Raw genomic sequence first — 24,490 nt, 5'->3', positions numbered from 1 at the left:
CCACTGTAGAGAGAGAGAGAGATATGTTAATTTTAATATTGTTCCAATATTCAGTTTCCGAGGAAATGCCACCCAGCTGAAACTTCATATTTCTGTAAGAAAGGACAGAACCCTAATATTTCAGTAAGAAAGGAAAGAAACTTCATATTTCTATAAGAAAGAAAAGATACTTAATATTTACGATAATCGATATTGTGGAAGTTTATATTACGTGTTCATTCTAGCAGTGACGTACACTCATGTCCAAAATTATTGTCGCATGTCTATAAATATGTTGTTCTAGGAATATAATTTGATAACGAATTCACCCGGTATTTCTTAAATTGTTAGTATGTGTACAATAGCCAAAGACACGTATGTGGGAAATTTCATGTCCAAAGAGTAGTAAATATGAACAATACAACGAAAATAAAACTTTCTTATCAATTTAGCAACATTTTGTTTTACTCACTCTAATTTTTGTATTTGTAATTTTTTCCTATGAAATTTACCACAAATTTACATTTCTCGATTATATACACATAGCATCAGTATTAAAAGTACCCTGCATAATCATTATCAAATTATATTCTTACAAGACAGTTATCGATATGCGACAATCATTTTGGACATGAGTGTACATACAATTCCGTCAAGGAATTGAAACCTTCTTAGTTCACATCTTTTCAGGAATTTTATATATGTATATAATAAATAGTCTTAATATGTATATTTTTTGTAAATGTATATTTTTTCATAATATCTTGTTGAAGGAGGGGGATTTAACTTGGAAAACCCATCTGCGTACTCCACTGCTTGTTACGGCATACGCATACCGTAATACCAGTATACCACGTATACAGGGGTGCCCACAGGTGGGTTTTAAGGCGCAGGTTGCACCGATGAGAATATTTTGATATATTTTTTTAATTGAAAATTGGTTTGATTTGATTTGATTTGTAGATTAGCGTCCCATTCAGCATTGACGTTGTATGATAGATAGACCTACAGTTTAATGTGGGGTCCGAACCACTTGAGCTCCCTCCGGAAATCGAACATCAATAGAAAAATTCGTTTATAGAGTTAAACTTCCACTCGTAGAAGCTCGCAGATACGAAAATTCGAGTTACCGAGGATTTTAAATATGATTATGAAACCTTTAAAATTCGACTTATCGAAGTTGTAATTTTTAAACATTCAAGTTACAGAGGTTAATATTGACTGTTATGGAGACTTCAAGGGAATGTGAAAAAAAATCGAGTTATCGAGGAATTCGAGTTATCGTAGTTCGAGTTATCGGGTCCAACTGCATCTATTTATGCATTTCAGTTAAGAGGCCTGTTTGTCTTGTCATAAAACATTTCGATATCTCGTAAGGAAACTAGAGGCGTGTGGAAGTGGAGAATTTATTCAAGTGCTTTTGCTTTCTTTTTAACGGTATAATAGCTTAATGACATTCCATATACAGCAAGTATTTGCTGTGGACTAACAACTAAGAACTAACTTAAGCAAAGAACAAACATCTTCATTTGCTTGAGATCGCACGCCTCCATCCAGTTTGTGACGTAACATCTAACTGTAAATTGCTTGATATCACAGAGGGCGATTTAAAACAGAGTGAGAAGGGCAATATAAATATTTACGAGGGGAAGAGAGGAGAAGCGGGAAGCAAGCTCTTACGTCACAGATTAACCTTTTGTAAGTTAGTACTTGAATATACGTACGTTGGCACAGTGCCAGCGCTTTAAGTATAATTCAGTGGTTTTGTGGTATTTTTAAGTTTTCAATGAAGCAACAGATTGTTTGTGACTGCAAAGGAAAGCAGATCCGATAGGAAATCTATACTTTTCATATCTTGGTTGTAAACAAGTGTTGATATTACGCGTACGTGCATTGTGTAGGTGAAGAGGAGTGTGTGAGTGTGAAAGTGTCTGTTTTGTTGTAATATTGTTATATTTAACGCATATCTAATGTTGCTCAACATAGGAAGAAAAATCATCGGTCAAGCGTTCAGAAAGACACCGGTGAGTGGTTTAGTACAATTATTTTGAATAGATTTTTTCAATTCCTGCCTGTGAAGGCATCAAAATTGCAGTGTCACTGCTATACCACAACTGCTAGAGTTACCATCGACGGTGATTTCTACATATTTCTTTGTGTGTGTGGGGGGGGGGGGGAAAGGAAGGAGGGAAGTTTAAGCAAATATATCCAAATTCTAGAGAGCCGAAGCATACTTTAGTGGGTCGTGACCCATCTGTTTCATCACGATCAGCCCATATGACAGAAAGAACATTTTTAGATTTCACATTCGATCCCCGACCAAGTTATTTTGTGGTGGACAATATCGTGTCCGTGGGTTTTCTCGGGGGTACTCCTGTTTCCTCCTATATTCTCATTCCACCAATCCTTCTATCATCATTCACTTGTCTTAATCATCCGTCTTTTTTAGTCTAAAGAACATAATCGTAGGACGTTAAACTGAAATATTTCATTTCATAGTTTAGGAGCGTCATTTCAAATTTTACTTGGTGGGAAAGGCTTGGTTAAAATTGGTTTGAATTCAGTTTAGCGTCCCTTTCAGCAGTCAGGCTATATGAGACGTAAACCTACAGCTTAACGTGGGATCCGAACCATATGAGCTCCCACCGGGAATCGAACTCGGGTCTTCCACCGGAAAGACGCGTACTCTAACTGCTTAGAGACGACGAAGCTCGTGGAGGAAAAGTCAAACTTCTCTACTAATATGAATAAAAATTTACGGTTTTCAATAGCAGGGCCTATATTCGTATTGATTAAAATATACGTATGTCTCAAACTTAGGGGAGCAATTATCCCTTACTCCAATAGGTTACAACAATATATGCATTAATACATTAATAGAAATTTTCTGCAAAAAAGTCTGTTGCACTGAAATTGTAGAAGTTATTATTAAATATATTCAAAAGGAGTTAATTTCTTCTTAATCTAGTAATACCTGGAAATCGAACTAAAGCTTAATCCCAATGATCTTCGTAAAATAGCATGCGATAATATACTAAACTGCTTTTGAGGGTCGAAAGCTTGTTTATTCGTTTGAAGTTTAGTGTCTCTCTTCATATGAGATGTGGTCTCACAGTTCAACGTAAAGTCCAAACCGCGAATCAAATCCTGGTCTGCCACATGAAGAGTCGTGAGAGATATCTAAATCATAAAGCATACTGACACTGAAAAATGTAGATTTTTGGTCTCCTATTTTATAAATTGAAGGATCCCGTTCCGTATTATAATAATGGCATTAATATTGTAATATAGGACTTCCAAAATTATTTTTAAGGCTTTATAAAAATCTTGGAATCTCAACATGTATATATTATATAAGCATACAAAAATATTTTTTTATTAGACATGAAAGATGGTTACATCTTTATTTATTTTTTTATTTATCCAACGCCCCGTAGACTTTGCTGTGCTGAAGTGCCCACAGGCTCCGAGGAGCCCATAAAGAGTAAGAGAAAGATGGAAAGACAGGGCCCAAGAATTAGGAAAAACTTTTTCTAGGGGGCCCAAATACGCTTATTAATGCTTGCCCCTCCAGAAAAAAATCTAAGTTACGGCGCTGATGCTCTAACCTTGATTGTGGAAAATAAAAGTTTTATTTTTATTTTGAAAGGTCTTCGGAATTAGAAAAAAAAGTGAGAGTGAAGGAGAGATAATTAATAAGTAGAATATAATTTTGTCATCTAGAAAGTTAGGTGGTTCAAATTCGAATCAGGAAGTCTTCAAAGTACGTAGAGGTTAGCTCTCTAAGATTCATGCAACTAGCTCCTCTCCATTCATCTTTTGTTTTATACATAATGTGATAATGTATTATCCATTAATTTTGATACATAAAAAATTAAACGAAATGAAATCTTCGGAATTAGTTTAACGTCCCACGACTTCCAGGCTAAGGGAGACGATGAGCCAAGGAAAGTGAATGATGGTGGTAGAATTGGGAGAATGAGAATATGGGAGGAAACTGTAGTATCCCGCGAAAAACCACGGGCACGATGTTGTCCACCACAAACTTACTGTCCAGGGCAGTCGTTCTTTCAGAAAAAATGTTCCGGGGGGCACTGATGGTACTATTCTATTTATTATTATATTATAGACATATTATTTTGGTCTCCTCCTACGGGGGGCATTCTCAGAGCTCCGGGGGACAGTGCTCCCCAAAAATATGTCTGGAAGAAACACTGGTCCCGGGATCGAACCAAGGACCGCACGCAGCAGAGGTAAGCGCTCGATCACTCAGCCACCGTACCCCATTTTGATAGAAATTAGTTTCCATTATTCTTCCTCGAAAAACCAGAGCGAGCGAGAGAGAGAGAAACTATAGTCCTTAAATAAATTTCACTGATATAAGGGATAATATACTCAATTGACTTCTGAATACTTTTTCCGTCTAACGTTCTTGAGAATCCAAATCATTTATAGCTTGATAACCTACGTAAGTGCATCATACTTGTTTTATCAGTTGCATGATTATGTAAATATTCTTCAATGTCACTTTGCCTTTCAACATACATGTTTTGACTACATTTATGCGTTAGTTTTTGTAACATTAAAAACATTTGTGTATAGAAAAGTAGGTAATACACATAACAAACTACTAAAAATACTCATCGTTGACAATTCAGTAATTACTACATTTTTCATGAGCGCATAATATTTTGTGCACCAGAGGTATTTTGTTTGAATTATTTAAAATTAATTTGTAGGTTGGTGTTCAGTTTAAAGTTTCTTTAATCACCGAAGTTATATTTGAGACGTGTACCTACAAAGATAATCCCTCACCAGAAGTCGAAACCGGGTCTCTAGCGCTTACGCTTACCATATTACCAGAAGGAAGCTTTTTAAGGCGTATGTAAGAGATTTCAGTGCATTCTTTTTTTAATTTTCGAATTAAAATGTAATTTTCGGTTAATTAAAATTAACGCCTCTCGTCCTTTATGAAATATTTTATGTTTTGCAGCCTAAAGGAAATAAATCAAATGCTTAATTAAAATGAATGATATATACAGGCTGTTTCAAAACAACATCGACAATGTTTGGGAGATGATTCCTGACACCAAGATAAGATTTTAAAAAAGTATAGACCATATTGGGTGCACAACTGCTTTCTTTCGGATGAAATTTAAAGGTCCATAACTCCAATACTATGGGATCTACTGTAGTCGGGTCAAGACTTTATTTAGGAACTAGTATGTGCCCTATCCAAAAATCTATGTTTCAGAATCTTGAGATACTTCCGCAACAATTTTTATAGAGGTAGTTGGCGAGTACTTCAAATTATATGCCGAGCTCCTCCGTGGCTAAGCGGTTAGTGTGCGCGCCTTTGGCGTGGGAGACCCGGGTTCGATTCCCGGCGGAAGCTCATGTGGTTCGGATTCCACGTTAATCAGAGGTCCACGTCTCATATAGCCTCGCAACTGAACGGGACGTTAAACTCAAAATCAACTCAACTCAAATTATATGCGCGCAGCTAAACTGCCTTTATAAAAATTGTAGCGTGAGTACCTTAGGATACTGAAACGTATTTTTGGATAGCGCACTATTAATTCCTAAGTAGTCTTGAGCCGACCACGGTAGGTTCCATAGTTTTGGAGCTATGGACCTTTAAAATTCATTTTCTTCATGTTTTCGGCAGCCTATAGCTCCGAAAGGAAGCATTTGTGCACCCAGGTTGGTCTATATTTTTGTCTTATCTTGGTGTCCGGAATCACTTACTTAAACGTTGTAGGTGTTGTGTTGAAACAACAGCGGCATAGCAAGGGGCATTGGGATTTTAACTGTTCTTTAGTTATATATTATGGAAAAGTAGCATTTAATATACAGTATTAAGATACACATGCGAAAATCACGCTGGTCTTGAACGGGAATATAATAGGTATTCTGCCATTATTTCATATTTTGTCTCTCTCTACCAATAATGAATATAATTTACGGTAGTCTTCACAGTAGGATTCTGTGAGCCCCTCAGTGAGCTGCAGTTGCTAGCTTTACATTGTCTTAGGCCTAAATCTACACCTTCACACACGCGCTTCGGTGCAAGTGAGCCGCGGCTCTAAGCTGCTGCGATGACCCCGCCAGTAGCCAGCTCGAGCGGACTGCTGTCGGAGAAGAAAATAACACGCAGCCTTTTCAGAATAAAGAAAACTCGACATAGGCCTATATTAAAAAGTTTCTCACTCTGGTGCTACTCTAATACAGTGCACATTTTATACTATTATACAGTTCGTTAAACGAAGATATAAACATCCTGAAGTAACTGACAAATTTTCTTTCATCCATTCTCAATTTAGGAAACAGCCTGTTACAACGATAACCTGTATTTACGTTATTTCATTTAATATGTAGGGCAAAAGTGCTTTAACGTATGCATTTGCTATACAATATAAAAAGAAGAAGAAAATGATATATTGTCATGAATAACCGAGGATCTTATAAAATAGAGGATCTGCTCTTACTACAAAATCTTGAAGCCATGCATCACAGTTTCGCCACCCCTACTTTGCCCCCTCCGCCCAATAGGATCGCAATGTTTTGAGCCAACAATCATGGCGGAAACGAAAGTATCCAATCAGACAATGGCAGAAACGGGAGTAGCCAATCAGACATGCCGATGCTCGGTTGTTTTTGGCTTCATCGATTTAATAGGATGAAGATACATATGGGCAAAACCTCTATTTATAACATCCTTGTGAATAACATTATTTTGTAGATGTTATATTTTCAGTAGAATTATATAAGTGTTTGTTGGTTTGTTGTTAAGGACAATAGTACGGTAGTTCCGTTGCCAGTGTTTATGTATGCTTGCTAAAAATATAACGTAAGAGGATGCCATGTTATTATGCAGAAGTGTACTGAATCGTTGTGAAACAAATAACAAATATTCTGAAATATAGTGCATTTAAATGATTGCAAATAGTATATAATCAACATATACTTATCGTAGTGAGTAGCAGTCATATTTTTACATATAAGTTATACTTCACAATTAAGGCAAAATATAACGTTCGTTATACTGTAAAATGAGCATTCTTCCAGTCTTGATCGATTTATAGAATTAATATACATTGTTCTATATCTTCTTTTCCTTTTTTCTTGCAATTTATCGCAAAGATTAAGCTGCAAGCTTCTTCTGACTCTAACATGGCTGCCATTTTGTTATCATGATCTTTTGAGGGGCTCAGAAGTATTCAGTGCTTTCAAACTACAGGTTCACATGAGCTGCTCACGCGAGCGAGTCACAAGATCCTAGTGTGAAGGCGACCTAAATGTTCTCATACCACACCTTTTCGTGGACTTTCCATGACACAGAAGGATTCTAATAACTTCTATATGAAATTAAGTCAAGAGAAAACTTTTGTTCATAAATTTACAAAACAATACTAGAATATTTTAAGACGAGATGAGAGAAGCTTTCGGATGACGGAAATGAGACGAAAAAACTTTAGAGAATCAAGACGAGACTTCTACAAAATTTTCGAGACGGGACAGTCTTGTTTCTCGTCTCGTCTCGTAGGGAACATATCTGTAACTGCGAGACCCGCAAATGGATAGCGAGCCAGAACAGTGTGAGCACCATTACGAATAGCTAGTGCGAATATTCAGTAAGCGCGATCCCAGTGAAGTTCCTGATCGCGAAATGGAACAAATTCGAGCCTCATTGGTGATAAAGACCCGAAACTAATCAAGGACAAGTTTAAACTATCCTGATTCTATGCCCGTGCGAGTTTCAATTACAAAATGGCCATCTATGATCAGCACATCTGCTCCCATAGGTGTTCACTTAACTAAATGGTGATGGGAAAGTAACTTTGGGTCATTATTCCGCAAGCGTTCTGTATGGAACACCTTTAGGTTCTCGGAACCCAACGGTAGAGCTTTCATAATTGATGTGCGGAATCCCTGGTAGAAGTCCAGTTCGCTTCGTGCCAAATATGAAATGAAATGAAATTTTGAGTTTTACGTCCCACGGTTATGCCGGTTAGGCTAAAGGAGACGGTGATAATGAGTAATGAATGAAATGGTGGAATGAAGAAAGTGGGAGGAAACGGGAGAACCCCGAGAAAACCCACGCACACGGTGTTTGTCCACCACAAAGTTCACTTGGCGGGAGCTCGTGCCAAATATGTTTCATGGCCGATGAACACCGTGTACTTGGATTTTCTCGATATTCTCGCGTTTCTTCCCACTTTCTTTATTCTTCATTTCATCCATTATCATCATCACCGTATCCCTTAGCCTCGGTGTATTATTGTGGGACATTAAATCTAAAAACAAAAAATCACTTAATTTCACATGAACAACCTATATATTATTTACTAAGCAAAGACTTAATCAAAGTGGACATCAGAAGTGATAAGAGCCATGATGTTCCTAGTATAAAACAGACACGCGAACTTTCACGTTGATCTGTTTGGAGTAGCTTCGAAAAAAAAAAAAAAAAAAACTAACACCATGGGAGAAAGAAAAGCTTATAATTCCACAAGTCGACAAAGACAAATAGACACGTCTTGCCTACTCTTTGAAAGAAATAGAAGAATAGAGGCAGGGAATAGAAAAAGATATTTCCTTTTTTTATTTATTGTATTGTATTTAAAAGCCTGCTTCTTCCTCAAGAGCCACCAACATCGTACGGAGGAGGTTAGATAAAGAGACCGCTAACTTGTTTTCTCTTGCAATTTATCAGCACAAGAAACGAAAGCCTTTAACAAAAGGGCTCTAAAAACCCTTCCGACGCCCTTTTTCCACATCGCGACTTCAACACTCAGGTCACGCGGAATTACGTGACAGGCAAACAACGCAAGACGCCATTATTATTAGGTTCAGTCATCACGTATACACTCTCACATACACACTATGAAACACACATTCTCTCCTAAGGTAAATGTTGAAGAATATTAGCCACTACCTAGCACCTAAATATCAACATTTTACAGTATTTTTTTCTTTTTTCGTTTTTTCTTTAATTTTCTCATTCCGACTTCAACTGTAGTCTCACTGTAGTCTCAGAGAGAGAGAATGAAGATTTTTACAATTTTTTAGAGAGAAGAAAGGAAGATATCTGATAATCAGTATTTACATATAGCAAACACACAAAAAAGAAAAAATGAAATCTTTCAACTGAATGTCTCATAATTATGCCTTTGAAGCTAAGGGAGGCGATGATTAAGGCAAATGAATAATAATGGAAAAAATGGTGGAATGAGAAAGTGGGAGGAAACGAGAATATCCCAAGAAAATTAACGGACACGATATTGTCCATCACTAGCTTACTCGTCCGGGGATTGAACTAGGAACCCTACGCACCAGTGCTAAGGGTTCTACCACTGAACCACCGTATCCCTTCAAACACACACAAGGTTTCATGTAGTAATGTATAATATTTTTAGTTGTAAACTGGGATAGTGTCATTAAAAACAATTTGAAACACATAAAACACGCAGACGTATTAGAATTCTCCTAGCTCATGTGGTTCGAATAGCACCTTATGCTGCAGGTCCATGTCTCATATAGTCTCGGAGCTGAAATTTAACCAACCAAGTATATTACCGAATCTTTATTGCCTTTTAATTATATTTTAATGAAAACTTTCCATCTATATAAGAGTTTCACGTCCTTTCTTTCAAAATATAGCTATATTCAAACAATCCTTGCGCATTAAGATTCACAACAGACTTGAAGTTCTGTTTTACTCAGTTTACAGAAGTTTCTGTTCGTGACATTAGTGCTTTTTATTAATTCACTGTAGCTTCTGGTCATAACTAGTGCTTTTATTAGTTCACAGTAGTTTCTCTTTCTGACATTATTGCTTTTTGTTAGTTCACAGTACCTCCTGTTCCTGACATTAGTGCTTCTATTAATTTTACAGTAGCTTCTGTTCGTCATATTAGTGCTTTTATTAGTTCACAGTAGCTTCTTTTCCTGTCATTAGTGCTTTTATTAGTTCACAGTAGCTTCTCTTCCTGTCATTAGTACTTTTATTAGTTCACATTAGCTTCTGTTCCTGACATTAGTCTCTTTATTAGTTCATAATAGTTTGTTATTGACATTAGTGCTTTTATTAGTTCACAGTAGTTTCTGTTACTGGCATTAGTGCTTTTATTAGTTGACAGTTGCATCTGTTTCTGACATCAGTATATCTTGATAGATCGAAACTGCGATATGATCGAGACAATGTTGACAGAAGCAGGGTAAGATAATAACACTAATTTAATTTTAAACATAAGGTTGGAGTGCCGGCTGCATAGGAGTTAGGAACTTAACCTGATGTATTTTCTCTCTGAATACAAAGTTACTTCGTTGGGTTGCATTGTTAGTGTGGAGAAATAAGTTACTTTATTTTTCATCACATTAACTTGTAAACACATTTTCAAAGTGTCCAGGACTGTAATTGGTTTTAGTTTTTAAAAAAGAAAAAAGCAAGAAATCGTTTGACGGAGAAAAATAATAACTATAACAAAAAAAAAAAGCGTGCCATAAAAACATAACATCTTACTATAAAAATGTATGATCTGGCAACCTTAGCTTACAGTCATTCTGAATGAACAACAATGCTTATATTTATTATATTTTATTACACAAAACACCTATTAAATGGCTGCAGAGTATAAAGGTTTTTATTTCAATCTGCACTTACTGTATATACATATTTGGGAGCAACCTAACATTGGGATTTTTTTCGTTACATAAACTCTTTTTTCACTGCAAATTCTCTGCGGATGTACTAAAAATTCCTAGTGATTTGTAATTCATTATTAATTGAGTTTAAATTACATTGGTTCCTATAATCAGACAAGGAGCTTGGTGGCTCAGTAGTAGACCGCTTATCTCTGGTGCGTGACGTCCCTGGTTCAATCCCCGACCAAATAAGTTTGTGATGGACAACATTGTGTGCATGGGTCTTCTCGCGGTACTTCCGTTTTCTTCCTCATTATCATTCCACCAATTCGTCCATCAATATTCACTTGCCTGAATCATCGTCTCCTTTATCCTTAGTAAACATTAGACGCAAATTTTTAAAAAATCATTTCGTTTCATTTAACTCTCTATTCAAACTGAAAGGGGCAGAAAATCATTTCCAGTTGAGAGCTATAGAGTAAAAATGATAAAAAAAATTAAAACAATAGCGAGAAGCGGCTTTCTGTAATCAATTGTCCCGATAATACCAGTATATTCATACCCACTCTAATCTACCTACTGAAACCGGAAGTTGTAGAAATCTACGAGCACCAACATGCGGAAAGGTACCGGAAAAAGGTACTACTCGTACTTTTAAAGTAAGATCGTATTCTAATTTGGATTGATCTGGAACAGGCAAGATCAGAAGATTTTGGGACGATCAGGGATCATAGGATGGATGAGCACCCCTTGTATTCCTAATTCCAGTAGCGTACGCAGGAATTTATTTCGGGAGGGGTCCAAATTCAATATGAGGGTATTTTATATTAAAATTACTAAAATTGCCCCTAAAATTAGGCTAAATTTACACAAAAGTAGAAATTTCGGAGGGGGTCTGGACCCCCAGAACCCACCCCCTGCGTACGTCCCTGCCTAATTCGTAGACATATATCACATCTACATTATATAAGTAAATTGTAGTGATAATAGTAGGGAATGTATGCAGAACCTAAACTGTCTTTTCGGAGGTGACAGGCAAATTTTAGGTGGAGGGTCGTTAGCTAGAGGGCAGAAAATATTTCTTTGAATGCACTGAGAAAAGTCCGTTATCCGGACAGCGGTATATTGTATAGGGTGACCAGATTCTGGCAAGCGAAAAGTAAGACACAGATATAATAATAGTATATGATAGTTTACTGTGTCGGCAATACACATGTTTTTATTTCATTTAACGTTAACCTCAAGTTAATCATTCATTTTTGTTAAAAGGAAAAGTAGTGAACAAAAGTGTTTAGGGAATTAACCACAACCCCAAATGCTTTGACGAGTGACAAACTAGTTAATTTTTATGAACATACAGTGAAACTTCGTGTAAGGCTGAAGATTAAAATCGATTTTCGGAGCGTGGGATTATTTTAAGGAATGAGGGAAAATTTAGACCGGCACGAGGGAACTTCTACTGAACTTGATTAGTATCAAGGGGGCGCGGTGGCTCAGTGGTAGAGCGTTCACCTCCGGTGCTTGGGTCGTTGGTTCAATCCTTTGGTCGTTGATGTGGATTTTGTGGTGGACAAACACCGTGCTTGTGGGTTTTCTCCGGGTACTCCCGTTCCTTCCCACTTTCCTCATTCCACCATTTCATTCATAATCACCGTCTCCTTTAGCCTAACCGGCATAAACGTGGGACGTAAAAGTCAAAGATTTCATTTCATTTCATTAGTATCATTGTCGTAACTTGAAGTAGAAACCTTTCGTACCTTTCCGATATCTCAACAAGCCCTTCTCAGTAAAAATAATGTATTGGAAAACAATGGTTTGTTGATTGTTCTCCTTCCCTAATCTTTTGATGAGTGTTATAAAATACAGCTCTTCATCATTCAGGAAAAGAGTACCTGTGATTCAAAATGTTGTGAATAAAGAATGAAACATTAAAATATTGCAAATAAGTTATTGTAACTCAGAACATCTCACAGGACATTTCAAAAAAGGACATTTCACGATTTTCTATTCGTCTTCGCAACACGCAGGATAGATCTTTTTTTTTTTTTTTTAAAAAAAAAAACAGTACTGTACTGCACAAAACAGTACGTCTAGTCACCCTAATATTGTACAGATGTATGTATCCTTATGTTTACTACGGAAGTCTGTATGGAGCATACGCTATCCATATTCTAAATACATAGGGGCCTATTGTCTTTTTCCTGCTTAGATGTTACATTATGCTGCTGCAGGATATCTAACACTCTTCCGTATATTACATGCATATACGTATGTCACATATGTCAGCTGTATGTTATATACGTTTATCTGTATATGAGATCCTGACCATTTATATATACATTTCTTTGTTTCATACGGAAAGTATGTATAGATGGAACACTTATACGGAAAGTATTATAAAACACACGTTTTCAGTTACACATTTCCTGCAGGATCTTACCTATAATCATACGTTAAGTCTAAAAGTTACAAGATTTACGCATGTAACCTACGTTTTTACGTATGCCACATACGTTTTCTTTTCTCTGTGTGGCGGAGCTAAAAAGTTAAGATATTGGAAAAATATACGTAAGTTCTTATCCACAGATGCTTACTAACAAGGATTTTTTCAAAAAAAGAAAAAAAAGAAAAAAAAGAAAAAAGAAAAGAAAAAATAATTATAGTAACTAGATTTTTGGAACATTTTTACACTGTTTCCTATTTCATTAAAAAAAATAGCTGAAACAAGTTTAATGACACGTTTTCTCCCTTTAAATAAACACTTTTGATAGTTTATATGTTTAATATGTTACACCATCTGTATCTGGAGGACGGAAAGAACGATGGCTCAGTGGTTGAGCGCTCACCTAAGGTGCCAGGGATTCCTGGTTGGATCCCAGATCATGGGAGATTGTGGTGAACAACATGATGTCTGTGAACTTGCTCGGGGTTCTCCCAGTTTCCTTCCACACTCTCATTTTACGAATTCTTGCACAATCAGTCAATTTCATGAACCATCTCTCTCCTTTTGGCTATAGGACACAAATATGGACAGCAAACATGATTTCCTTTTTTCATTTTAAAATTTGTTAGAATGAAAAACCTTAGGGATAAATGCGGCCGGAGTGGCCGGTATCCTGACTATATCGCTTTTTGTAACGTGCTGAAGTCAAGAAAATGTGCTCTCACCTGTAGATCCCTCGTCTCAAATAGTGTATATACTTTTGAGATAAAGTGTCAATATCATCATCATAGGTATTCTGGAAGGTCACTTTCCCCAACCAAGAAGTTTCCATGTAACTCTTCACGTATGACTTTCTTTTTTGTTTCAATACCGTTAAACTATTGTAACCTCTTTCGCCTCTCCCTCTTTTTCTTTCTACCGTACCTTCTAGCGCGTCCCTATGATACAGTTTCTTCTCAGCCAATGTCCTCAACCAGTTTCTCTTTTTCTTTGCAATTACATCTAAAATTATTCTTTTCTCTGTCACTGCTTCTAACACCTTCTCATTAGTCTTCTGTTCGAACCAGCTAATTCCTTCCATTCTTCTCCGTACTAACATTTGGAAAGCTTCCACTTTTAAAATTCCTTTTGTGAATCTCCATGTTTTTTCTACATCTAGTACAATACTCCACAGCAAACATTTTATGAGGTCCTTCAACTAAGACGCACGTCGCTCTAAAGATTTTTAAAAATATATTATATTGGGATCATTATACGAGGAGCAGTCAAAAATTTCCCAGAATTCTGTTGTAGCTTTTCATTACCACACCTTAAGAGTCTTCATCCCGCCGATATTAAAATACCGCTAATGTTACAGTAATTATGTGATATCTTCAAATAGATAAAAGATAATTGAAATATGGAACAAGAGCGCACTAGACAATATTATTTTGCGTGAGGTACCGTTATCATAAGTCACCTAGTGGCTTTCCGTTTTCAGCTGTTTAGAAACGCGAAAATAAATGCCAAATTTTCAAAATGGCTCGAAATCGAAAGCAGATAAGTGAGTCGTGATAACGGTTTCTCATGTAAAATAATATTGTCTAGGGCGCTCTTGTTCCACATTTCGATTATCTTTTATGTATTTGAAGATATCACATAGTTACTGTAAAATTAGCGGTATTTTAATTTCGCCGGGATGAAGACTCTTAATCGCCTTCAAAGTTGGGACTTTCAAAATACAAACATACTTGTTCCACCCCTCCTTTTGGTATTTTCTGAAGGTCAGGCGTCGCGTTAGTTTTGATCTCTTCTACGTTGGCGAAACGGAAAAGGCCCGTTTTTAGCTTTGTGGAGAGAGCTAAACATTCGATGGTCCTAAACTGTTTTTAAGACTATCAAAGTCTCTGCAATCAGAATTTCCCCCAATTTCGCATATGAACTTGATGTTTGCGCGTTGCTCGAACTGTGAAATTGCGCCTACTAATCACTACACAACTCCTCCGTGCAGCCACACCACTCGTACATTGCCTGTTATGACCTGTTTTACACTTGTTCATTTCACAATTAGCAAACCTAAGAATCATTGTGATGCCAAAACCACAATGGCATTCTGGGAACATTTTTATTGGCCCTCGTATAAAAGAAAGCTTACAAGCTTACAAAAAAACTTTCTTACTTATGTCATGTTTTATACGAACCCTTCCAACAAAATCACTTATTAGGGGAAAAAAAAGAGGAAAGAAAGAAAAAGAAATGAAAAAAAGAAAAGGGACATAATTCTAGTTTACCTACATAACCAGTAAAGTAATATGAAGTAATGCTTTAAAGCATTATTTAAGGAAACTAAGTGCTGGATTAAATTTAAGCTGGATTTTGTGGGATTCTAAGCTCTTTGAAATATGTTCAGCATTTTGAGTTTTTCAAACATATACAATCGCACGAATGATAAATCAGAAGAACACTATTTTCTTTCTTTCTTTTTCTTCAATGTGATTTACGCATGGTAGAAATCAGACGATTAAAAGTTTGTATATTATTCTTTTTTTTTCATGCCGTAGTTGCATGAAATTTTAAGCTATCTAATAAATATATATATCATGGAAGTTATATAGCTTTATATTGCTTGAGTTGCACTGTATAAGGATACCTACATATCCCATGAAAAAAAAAAAGTTAAAACTTTAAGCAATGTATTTTTTCGCCCTCAGTAATTCGTGTATATGAGCTAGAGGCGTAATAATAGCTATGTATTTTTTTTAAGATGGAAGAAACTTGAAGTAAAACGTTGTCTCGAGCGTGTCGTAAGAAAATAACGAGCTACTTAAGTATGTTGTCAGATATCTCGTATGTCTTGCCCCCATTTTGTTCTCTTCATAAAAGAACTTTGTTTTCTTTTACTTAAAAAGGGATTTCTCTTGTGCTTGTCTTCTCACATTTTAGAAATCTCATAATGTTGTAAACAAACTACTTAAAAGCATACTACGTAATCAAGGATCCTCCCGCCTCTTGCATACATATATAATTGAGTTTACATTTTCTTGTTACTCGTAAGTTATTGATCGTTCACAGCACGAAAAAATATTTTCGTAATTTTGTTTTCAAAGTGTTAAAAGGACTGGTTATTTTATTGACTTCTTTTTTTTAAAAAGTTTTCTACCTGCAACAACCTATAAGGTTAAGTGCATGGCTATTCGCTGCGTTCGCAACGCGTTTCTATGGCTAATGCGTATGCTTGGAATACTCTGACCATGTATTTATATGTGCATGACTAATCACAATGTGCTACAATCACAATGTGGAAGCAAAAATAGCACGCGCAGAATACGTCGGCTTGAACGTATTTGGTGCGTTTCTGACCAATAGACCCCCTGCTATTTCGAAATCAGTAAAAGATGTCTAAAGGAAGAAAGAAAAGACGTGTGGTTAGGCAAAGGGGATTTTTAGCAAGAAACAGCTGCTTGTAAGGTGCTTTGTGCAGAATATTGGCACTTTGTTATTATTAAAGTATGTGCGTGTATAACAAAAGAAAATTCATAAAAACACAAGAAAACTCGGAAAAAAAATGGCTAATTACAGAAAAATCTATGTAACGCAAGAGGGTTATTTGTCACGATTCGCATAAATGAGAATAAGGGTGTGGCAGTAAGGCCTGGACACCCTGACTTGCTCATAGTATGCTTTATAACTCTGGCGAAAGCAAAATTACCGACTAGCCATGTAGGTTGTGTTCGCTGCGGGAAATAACGAATCGAAAACGCATTCTCAAATAGCCATAGTCATTATGATGATGGTAGTTAAATTTAGTTGCTAATCTTCTATTTGAATACTACATTCATAAATCATGTTTAGATTGCATTAGTTTAAGGTCACATGGACAGTACTAAAGCAAATGGTCAAGCAAATCCCAGCATGAATTGCTTCATTTTTCTCAAAAACAAGAACTTAATTTTCGAACAGTAGCAAATACCTTTTCCACTTAGTAAGTTATCCCAGTTTAAACATGAAAACTAGTCTTGTCTTTGTCACAAACAAGTTCCTTAACATTGAAGGTGGAAAGAAGTTTTTTTTTTTTTTTAATTTACCACATGTAGAAGGAAAATCAAGAAATAAAGATAAAGACGCTAGTTGATCTGGTATTGCAAACTGATATTTTGAGATTGAAGCTCGATATTGAATTCCATAAAAAGGATTACCATCTTTCCTGAACAGATGTGTTTGCTTTATCTTTCACTAACATAATAGATTTTTATTTAAAGAAAGAACAGATAAAACAAGATTGGATTTGTAGTATTTAAGTCTTTCTGAGTGCGAGTACACTTTCCTTCCTCTTCGTTGTTCATGATAGGGTAGCATACTGAAAATCATGGCTTTTAACTTTTGTTCTTTGTGTAGAAAGAGGGGCGGAGGGCTGGCCCTAGTCATGAGGGTACATAGACTTTCAATTTCAACGTACGAAACTCTTAAATTTGAATCGTTCTATAGAAACATGAATGTAATCTATTTGAATTATTTTATTAAATATATTAGTAGGATATCAAAACTTTTTGTCTTCTCTTGCTTTCGTATTGATATCTGAGTGAACAGTGAAAAAAAATGTTCATAAATGAAATACAACTAGTGTTACCCATGAGTTGGGAAATTTTCTAATCTCGTCTCAATTATTGTCTCGAAAACGAGACAGGAAGTACATTTTTTTTTTAAATTCTAGACGAAACAGGAAACAACAAGGCAATGTTCACCTCGTTTTGGTGCTAATAACAAAGAGGAGACGATGAATTTCACCAATCTCGAGGGTAACGTAGTTCACTCATATCTTAGATTTCAAACACTGATTTAGTTTCTTCAGTATTTTTTCTTTAGTATGAAAAGTACAAATACCTGGATAATGTGGTTATGGGAACACAATTTATCAATGTTTAAAAATACCCAAGTCATTACAAAATATACCGTACTTCAATAATAAATTCAGATTAAATACTGTTAAATCATATACTTCCTTGGACCTAACGAGATACGAAAGCATTCTTATAACTTATAAATGATATTAATATTATTATTATTATTAATAATAATAATAATAATAATAATAATAATAATAATAATAATAATAATAATAATAAAAATCAGGCCACAAATTTTGTACATAAATTTACAAAGCCAGACCTTACAAATTCGAGACGAGACGAGACGAATACGAATTCTTCGAGAACTTGGACGTGACGAAACTTTACCATATTTATGAAATGAGACGAGATAAACCTTACTTCTCGTATCGTGCAAAACAGTACGAAAATTCAGTAGTAGAATGATTGTTTCTTGAACTGAAAGCTTCAAACTTGACCCTAGGCCACATAAACGTATTAACTCTCATACGTTTAGTCTATCAGATCAAAAGCATTTTAGTTTCTAGTGCTCATGAAATACAATGGTGGTTCTTCCCAATTTCTTCAGATTGGATCATATATCCGTAGGCTTTCAGATTGTTGGAACTGAAGACTGAAATGATTTCAGACTATTTGAACTAAGTTTTCAATGTGGCTTTTGAAGGGTATCAGCACATTAATGAGTGATTTGACCCCAAGCGAACATTATAGTCCTTAGTGTGTCTCATAGAGCTGTTCTTGAGATATGAATGCTTGATTACATTTTTAAGACAGGTGAGATTTATTTTACTTATGAAATTACGGTAGTCTTCAAAACGGCGCTGATTCAATATTCAAACCGGAAGTACGTAATAAATCTGTAACTTCCGGTTGCTATAGAAGGGTAAAGTGTTGCTCACGAGACGAGACAAGAGCTACATACATATATTCTTTTTGAGACGAAACTGCACTTTTAGGACACCTTTCCGAGATCAGAAAATATCAAATCTTGTCTTGTATGCAACACTAGTCACAGATGGAATTCGTTCTTCGAAAGCTGAATCCATATCAAAAACAGCTTCTTGCGCTTTCTCTTACAATTTTTACTATACAAGAATCAATATTGCAGTCAAAAATTGTACTACGTTTCACTCAATCTATATCAGGAAGCCGATTCTCGTTGTCTCTTATCGGTTTTGCTGATACCGGTACGCTCAATCTCTATTAGAGAGCCGATTCTCATTATCTTTCATCGGTTTTGCTGTATATGCTCAATTTATATCAGAGAGCCGATTCTCGTTATCTCTTACCGGTTTTGCTGTATACGCTCAACCTAAATTGAAAGCCGATTCTTTTTATCTCTCGTCGGTTTTGCTGTATACGCTCAATCTTTATCAGAGAGCCGATTCTCATTATCTCTTACCGGTTTTGCTGTATACGCTCATCCTATGATCCTAAATTGAAAGCCGATTCTTTTTATGTCTCATCGGTTTTGCTGTATACGCTCTATCTATATCAGAGAGCCGATTCTCGTTATCTCTTACCGGTTTTGCTGTATACGCTCAACCTAAATTGAAAGCCGATTCTTTTTATCTCCTACCGGTTTTGCAGTATACGCTCAATCTATATCTGAAAGCCAATTCTCGTTATCTCTTTCCAGTTTTTCTGTATACATTCAATGTATATCAGAAAGTCGATTCTCGTTATCTCTTACCACTTTTGCTGTGTAGAGATATATTGGAATCGGAAGTATTAGTAGGTTTCTACCACTTCCGCTTGCAATAGAGCAATAAAATCGGAAATGTAACCTATGCTTGACGAACTAAATACATATATAAAAAAGGGTGAGACCCTCGTTCGATCTCCGGTGGAAATTCATGTGATTCGGATCCTATATTTAAGCTGTAAGTTCAGGTCCCATATTGCCCCGGCGTTTGAAAAGGACACTAAAATTGAATCCAACCAGTGATATAAGAAAAAAAGTCTACTTATCATTATCTATTATTGTTTTTTATTATAGCGATCAGTGTTGAATCAGAAATCGGAGATGGAGATCAATATAGAATTGATACTGGTTTCGAATTGAATAGAGAGATAAAATTGAGATAAAACTTGTTCTTGGGACATTGAATCCATATCAAAAAGCAATTTCTTTCTATCTCTTATCATTTTGCTCTATGGAGATCAATACAAAAACTAGAAGTGATAGTGCATTACAGTTGAATAGAGTGATAAAATTGAGATAAAACTTGTTCTTGGAACGCTGAATTCCTATCAAAAAGCAATTTCTTTCTATCTCTTATCATTTTGCTCTATGGAGATCAATATAAAAACTAGAAGTGATAGTGCATTACAGTTGAATAGAGCGATAAAATTGAGATAAAACTTGTTCTTGGAACGCTGAATCCCTATCAAAAAGCAATTTCTTTCTATCTCTCATCATTTTGCTCTATGGAGATCGATATAGAAACTAAAAGTGATAGTGGATTTCTAGATTTTCTACCACAACTAGTTTCAGTAGAGGGTTAATGAGGGATTTGCTTGGGCTTGATTTGAGTTTAGCGTCCCTTTCACCAGCGAGGGCTATAGGAGACGTGGACCTACAGCTTAACGTGGGATCTGAACAATATGAACTGCCGACGGGATTTGAACCCGGGTCTCCCGTGCCAAAGGCGCGTACGTAATCCAATTAGCTACGAGGGATCCCAGTTTAATGAAGAAGATGGTACCTGTAGTTGGGGTACCAAATAGATTCAAATAAATAACTTCTCAATATCTCTTATTACCACTTTTACTCTAATAGTTTTCGACAGACAGCTGAATATATCCGATATATATATATATATATATATATATATATATATATATATATATATATATATATATATATATATAGATAGATAGATAGATATAGATATATATACAGGGCCGGATCTAGGGGGGTGCAAAGGCACACGTGAACCCCCCTTCTTCGTTGTAAATATATATACACTACCTAAAGTGAGAAGCTAGAAGTGAAAATAGAAACACTTTCCGAAAATTTCTGCTGTCATGTTTCCCTTTGGGCTTAAAACAAAGGGAAGTTTTGCAAAATCGATACTTTGAGTAACTTTTCTAAAAGTTGAAAGAAAGGGATTCACCGAGAACAGACACTTGGCATTTTCAGGGCGTTTCCTCATTCACATCACAAATGTTTAAAAGCATTTAAAAAATTCAAATTCAATTCAAATGTAGTGGTAGTTATTGGTGCACCCCCTTAGAAAATCCCGGATCTCATATCAGCTTTTTCGTTATTATTTCATTTATAACCTTGTTCCTTTGGCTCAAAGAGACATTTAAAAATCTTAGTTTTCATTAATTTCTATTTAATATTGAATTGGATGTTCTACTGTTTGTAGCTATAGAAATTTATTATTACGTATTAATTTTAATTTTTACTATACTGTTTATTTTCAGAAGCAGCTCAGTCCAGTTGCAAGTTACTCTGTAACCACACAAAACGAGAATGGTCACAACAAAGTCTACGAATTACGGCATTACAATGTTATTCCTGAAAGATACAAAGAGTTCATGACACTGTTTGAGAAAAATTTACATTATCGTACCAAATACTCACCTATGTTGGGATTTTGGACTGCCGAATTAGGAGGCATATTTGAAGTTTATCATATGTGGTCATATGGTAAGTTACAAACTGGTTGTTATGTGTTTTTTAACAGTTTGAAATAATGATTTTGAGTGTTTAAAAATAATTCGCTAAAGATGGAAGGGCTTGGAGAAAACAGCTTGTTTTCTACGACTTTATTGCCTACAAAATGTTGGGCTTTCTTGAACGTTTGAACTTTACTAAAGAAATAACAGTACGTTCCACCAATCTTCCACCAGTATAACACGAAAAAACATTTAATTACTGCATTTTGAGGGGTGAAATATAAGAAGTTCAATAATAAAACAAATTAATCACTTGATGCGAAAGAAAAATAGCCAATAAGTGGATACAATTGCTTTTCTATCTCGAACTCATTATTTTTGGAGTTAATAGAAGTAGCCGGTGTAGCATAGTCTCAGGTTTAATTTGTAAATTATTCGTTGTAGCTTTGGAAAATTCAAGATTACTAATAAAACTCCAACTGACCAAAGCAGTATATATATATATATATATATATATATATATATATATATATATATATATATATATATATATATATATATATATTTTAAAATTATATATTTGTGTTACAGTTTCGGCTATGTAACATAGCCTTCCTCAGACACATTATGAGAGAAATATCCAATTTTGACAGCTTATATACAATATGGATGCAAGACACACCCACTTTCTCTTCACAAAACGTAAACTTTTAATTGGCTGTAAAAAGAAATTTTTTAATTACTGTAAACGTAATTAAAAATTAGTGACAAACACCTAATTGAGAGAGTCATAACAGGTGCACAAAAGGAGAAAGTGACTACAGTAATTAAAATTTTACTTTTAGAGCCAATTAAAAGTTTACGTTTTGTAAAGAGAAAGTGGACATGTCTTGCATCCGGATTGTATATAAGCTGTCAAAATTGGATATTTCTCTCATAATGTGTCTGAATAAGGCTATGTTACATAACCGAAACTGTAAGACAAATATATAATCTTAAAATACTGTATATATACTGCTTTGGTCAGTTGGAGTTTTATTAGGTTTAATTTCTTGTGAAGAGACGCCAGGTTGGAAAGGTGTAAGAGTCTTTCCAGGCCAGTCACCCTGGGTGAGGTTTTTCTTGGATTTTTCTCGTTCACACCAGGTACCTAATGTAAAGGTACCAGGCTACTTCCTTCTTTCCCCACTTTCCCTGGTAATATGATTACAGTGGGACGCCATCCTTCATATGTGTCGGGCTAAAATAGCCATAGAAGCCGCAAACCCAATAATACTTAATTCCTTCTTGGAGCTATTGGAGTAATGTACTAGGACAAAAGTATTTTAGTGAAAATTTAGTAGTGTTAGCAATAATGGTATCGAAAATATAATATTTAGACTTAATGGAACAAATTTATCATTTGGAACTTCTGCTTTTTTGGAACTGAGGACAACTTTTATGTAGGAGGTTACGCAGAACAAGTGTTATCTATCTAGTATCTATATACATAGCGTTTATTGAAGCCGTTAACATTTGAGGGGGAGAAGGTTAAGATGTTATACCCAATTTCTCCATTTCAAATATATTGACACAATGTAATATTAAAGAAAGAATAAATTCTGGAAATAATTAACTTTCACTTGATGTTAAAATAACATTATAACCAAAATGATCGTTAATGGCTTTAATTTTGAACATTGAACTTATACTGTGTTCCAATAGAATATTTAAAGTTCACAATAAAGTCTTTCTCGAACAGTAAGCAAAATTGTATACGAAGACAAATATGGATTTCTAGTTGTTTCCTGATTTATGATACATGGTTCGAATTTGAAGTTAAGCTATAAGTCCACGTTTCATATAGTCTCGCTGATGAAACTGATGCTAAAATCAAACCAATCAATCAAATTGATTTACGATATGATTTTTGTCTGCCAGTTTGAATTTAGGCAACCCGTACAACACACATGTATAACTTTCTTGATATTGATAAGGTTGTTAGGCAAGCAACAAGACCCTTGAGATATGCTGTGTTCCATAACTTACTCTTGCCGGCTACTAATGAATTGCCACTTCGAAAACTAATAACGATAATGAATTCTTTTCTAGACATTTTACTCATTAGTAGTGAATATTGTAAAGACACGTTTTTTAAATCGTAGAACCCACTACAGGAAAACGAAGTTGATACTTGAGTAAGAAAATCATAAAAAGTCGAAAAAGTGAAAAAATCCGGTTTTCCCAGAAAAGATGTGGGGAAAACCCTCTATTCTTAAAAAAAATCGGCTTTCGTGCATTTCCAAATTAGCGCCATTTTGCTGCCTTTATAATGCTTGAGTGTACAGAATGGCGCGAAACTTAGGTTTACCTACCAACTTAAATTGTAAATAACTACTGAATGAAAATATATCAAGTCTTCATTGAAATTTTAGAAATGACCACATATGCCACCATTTACTATATTGCAAGATATTAAATACGTCTTTCCTTAACTTCAACGGTTTTACGCAATCTTTTCTAAAAATTTGGTATCAGTTTGTGACATTCGTTACAATACCAAAAATTTCATTCTGTAGCTGACTTCAATTTCAAAATTCTAAAATAAATAAGCGAAAAATCACGACTTATAAATCCCTGGTAGATATACATAATTATCAGATAAATTTTATAAAATTTTACAACTTAATAACAGATAAAATTACTTTCATACTTTGTAGGCAGTTTCGCACCACCTTGTATATTAAAGATTTTTCGCTTGCATTTGTGGCACTATCAACATGTTTTGGGTTATAATCAAGATATCACTAAAGGAAAATTCGCATTTGCTATGAGTGGGTTTGAAAAAATTTGTTCCGTGTCATAACTTTGAGATCATGAATATAGATTCGCTATCCATTGGGAATACCTAATTTTTCTGTGTTGCACTATCATCAAGAAAGTGGAG

The 24,490-nt window shown here is 35.3% G+C and overlaps 1 protein-coding gene across 2 annotated transcripts in view; it reads left to right on the top strand.

Moving 5' to 3' along the window:
* The first annotated feature begins 1,716 nt into the window (after positions 1–1,716).
* LOC145672614 (protein NipSnap homolog 3A-like) overlaps positions 1,717–24,490 on the top strand; it is a 60,333-nt gene continuing 37,559 nt past the window's right edge. Inside the window, exons 1-2 of one of the 2 annotated variants that reach the window (XM_081741779.1) lie at positions 1,717–2,003; positions 21,373–21,595. In XM_081741779.1, the coding sequence (XP_081597905.1) occupies positions 1,950–2,003; positions 21,373–21,595 (277 nt within the window). In that variant the 5' untranslated portion in view covers positions 1,717–1,949. Of the gene's footprint in view, positions 2,004–21,369; positions 21,596–24,490 lie in introns of both variants that reach the window. The other variant, XM_081741775.1, reaches the window with a different exon arrangement.

The sequence above is a fragment of the Thermobia domestica genome, chromosome 2, assembly GCF_964235325.1.
Source record: "Thermobia domestica chromosome 2, izTheDome1.hap1.1, whole genome shotgun sequence".
Classification (NCBI taxonomy): domain Eukaryota; kingdom Metazoa; phylum Arthropoda; class Insecta; order Zygentoma; family Lepismatidae; genus Thermobia; species Thermobia domestica.
The sequence above is the reverse complement of the archived record's forward strand: the minus strand, read 5'-3'. Positions and strand labels throughout refer to the sequence as shown.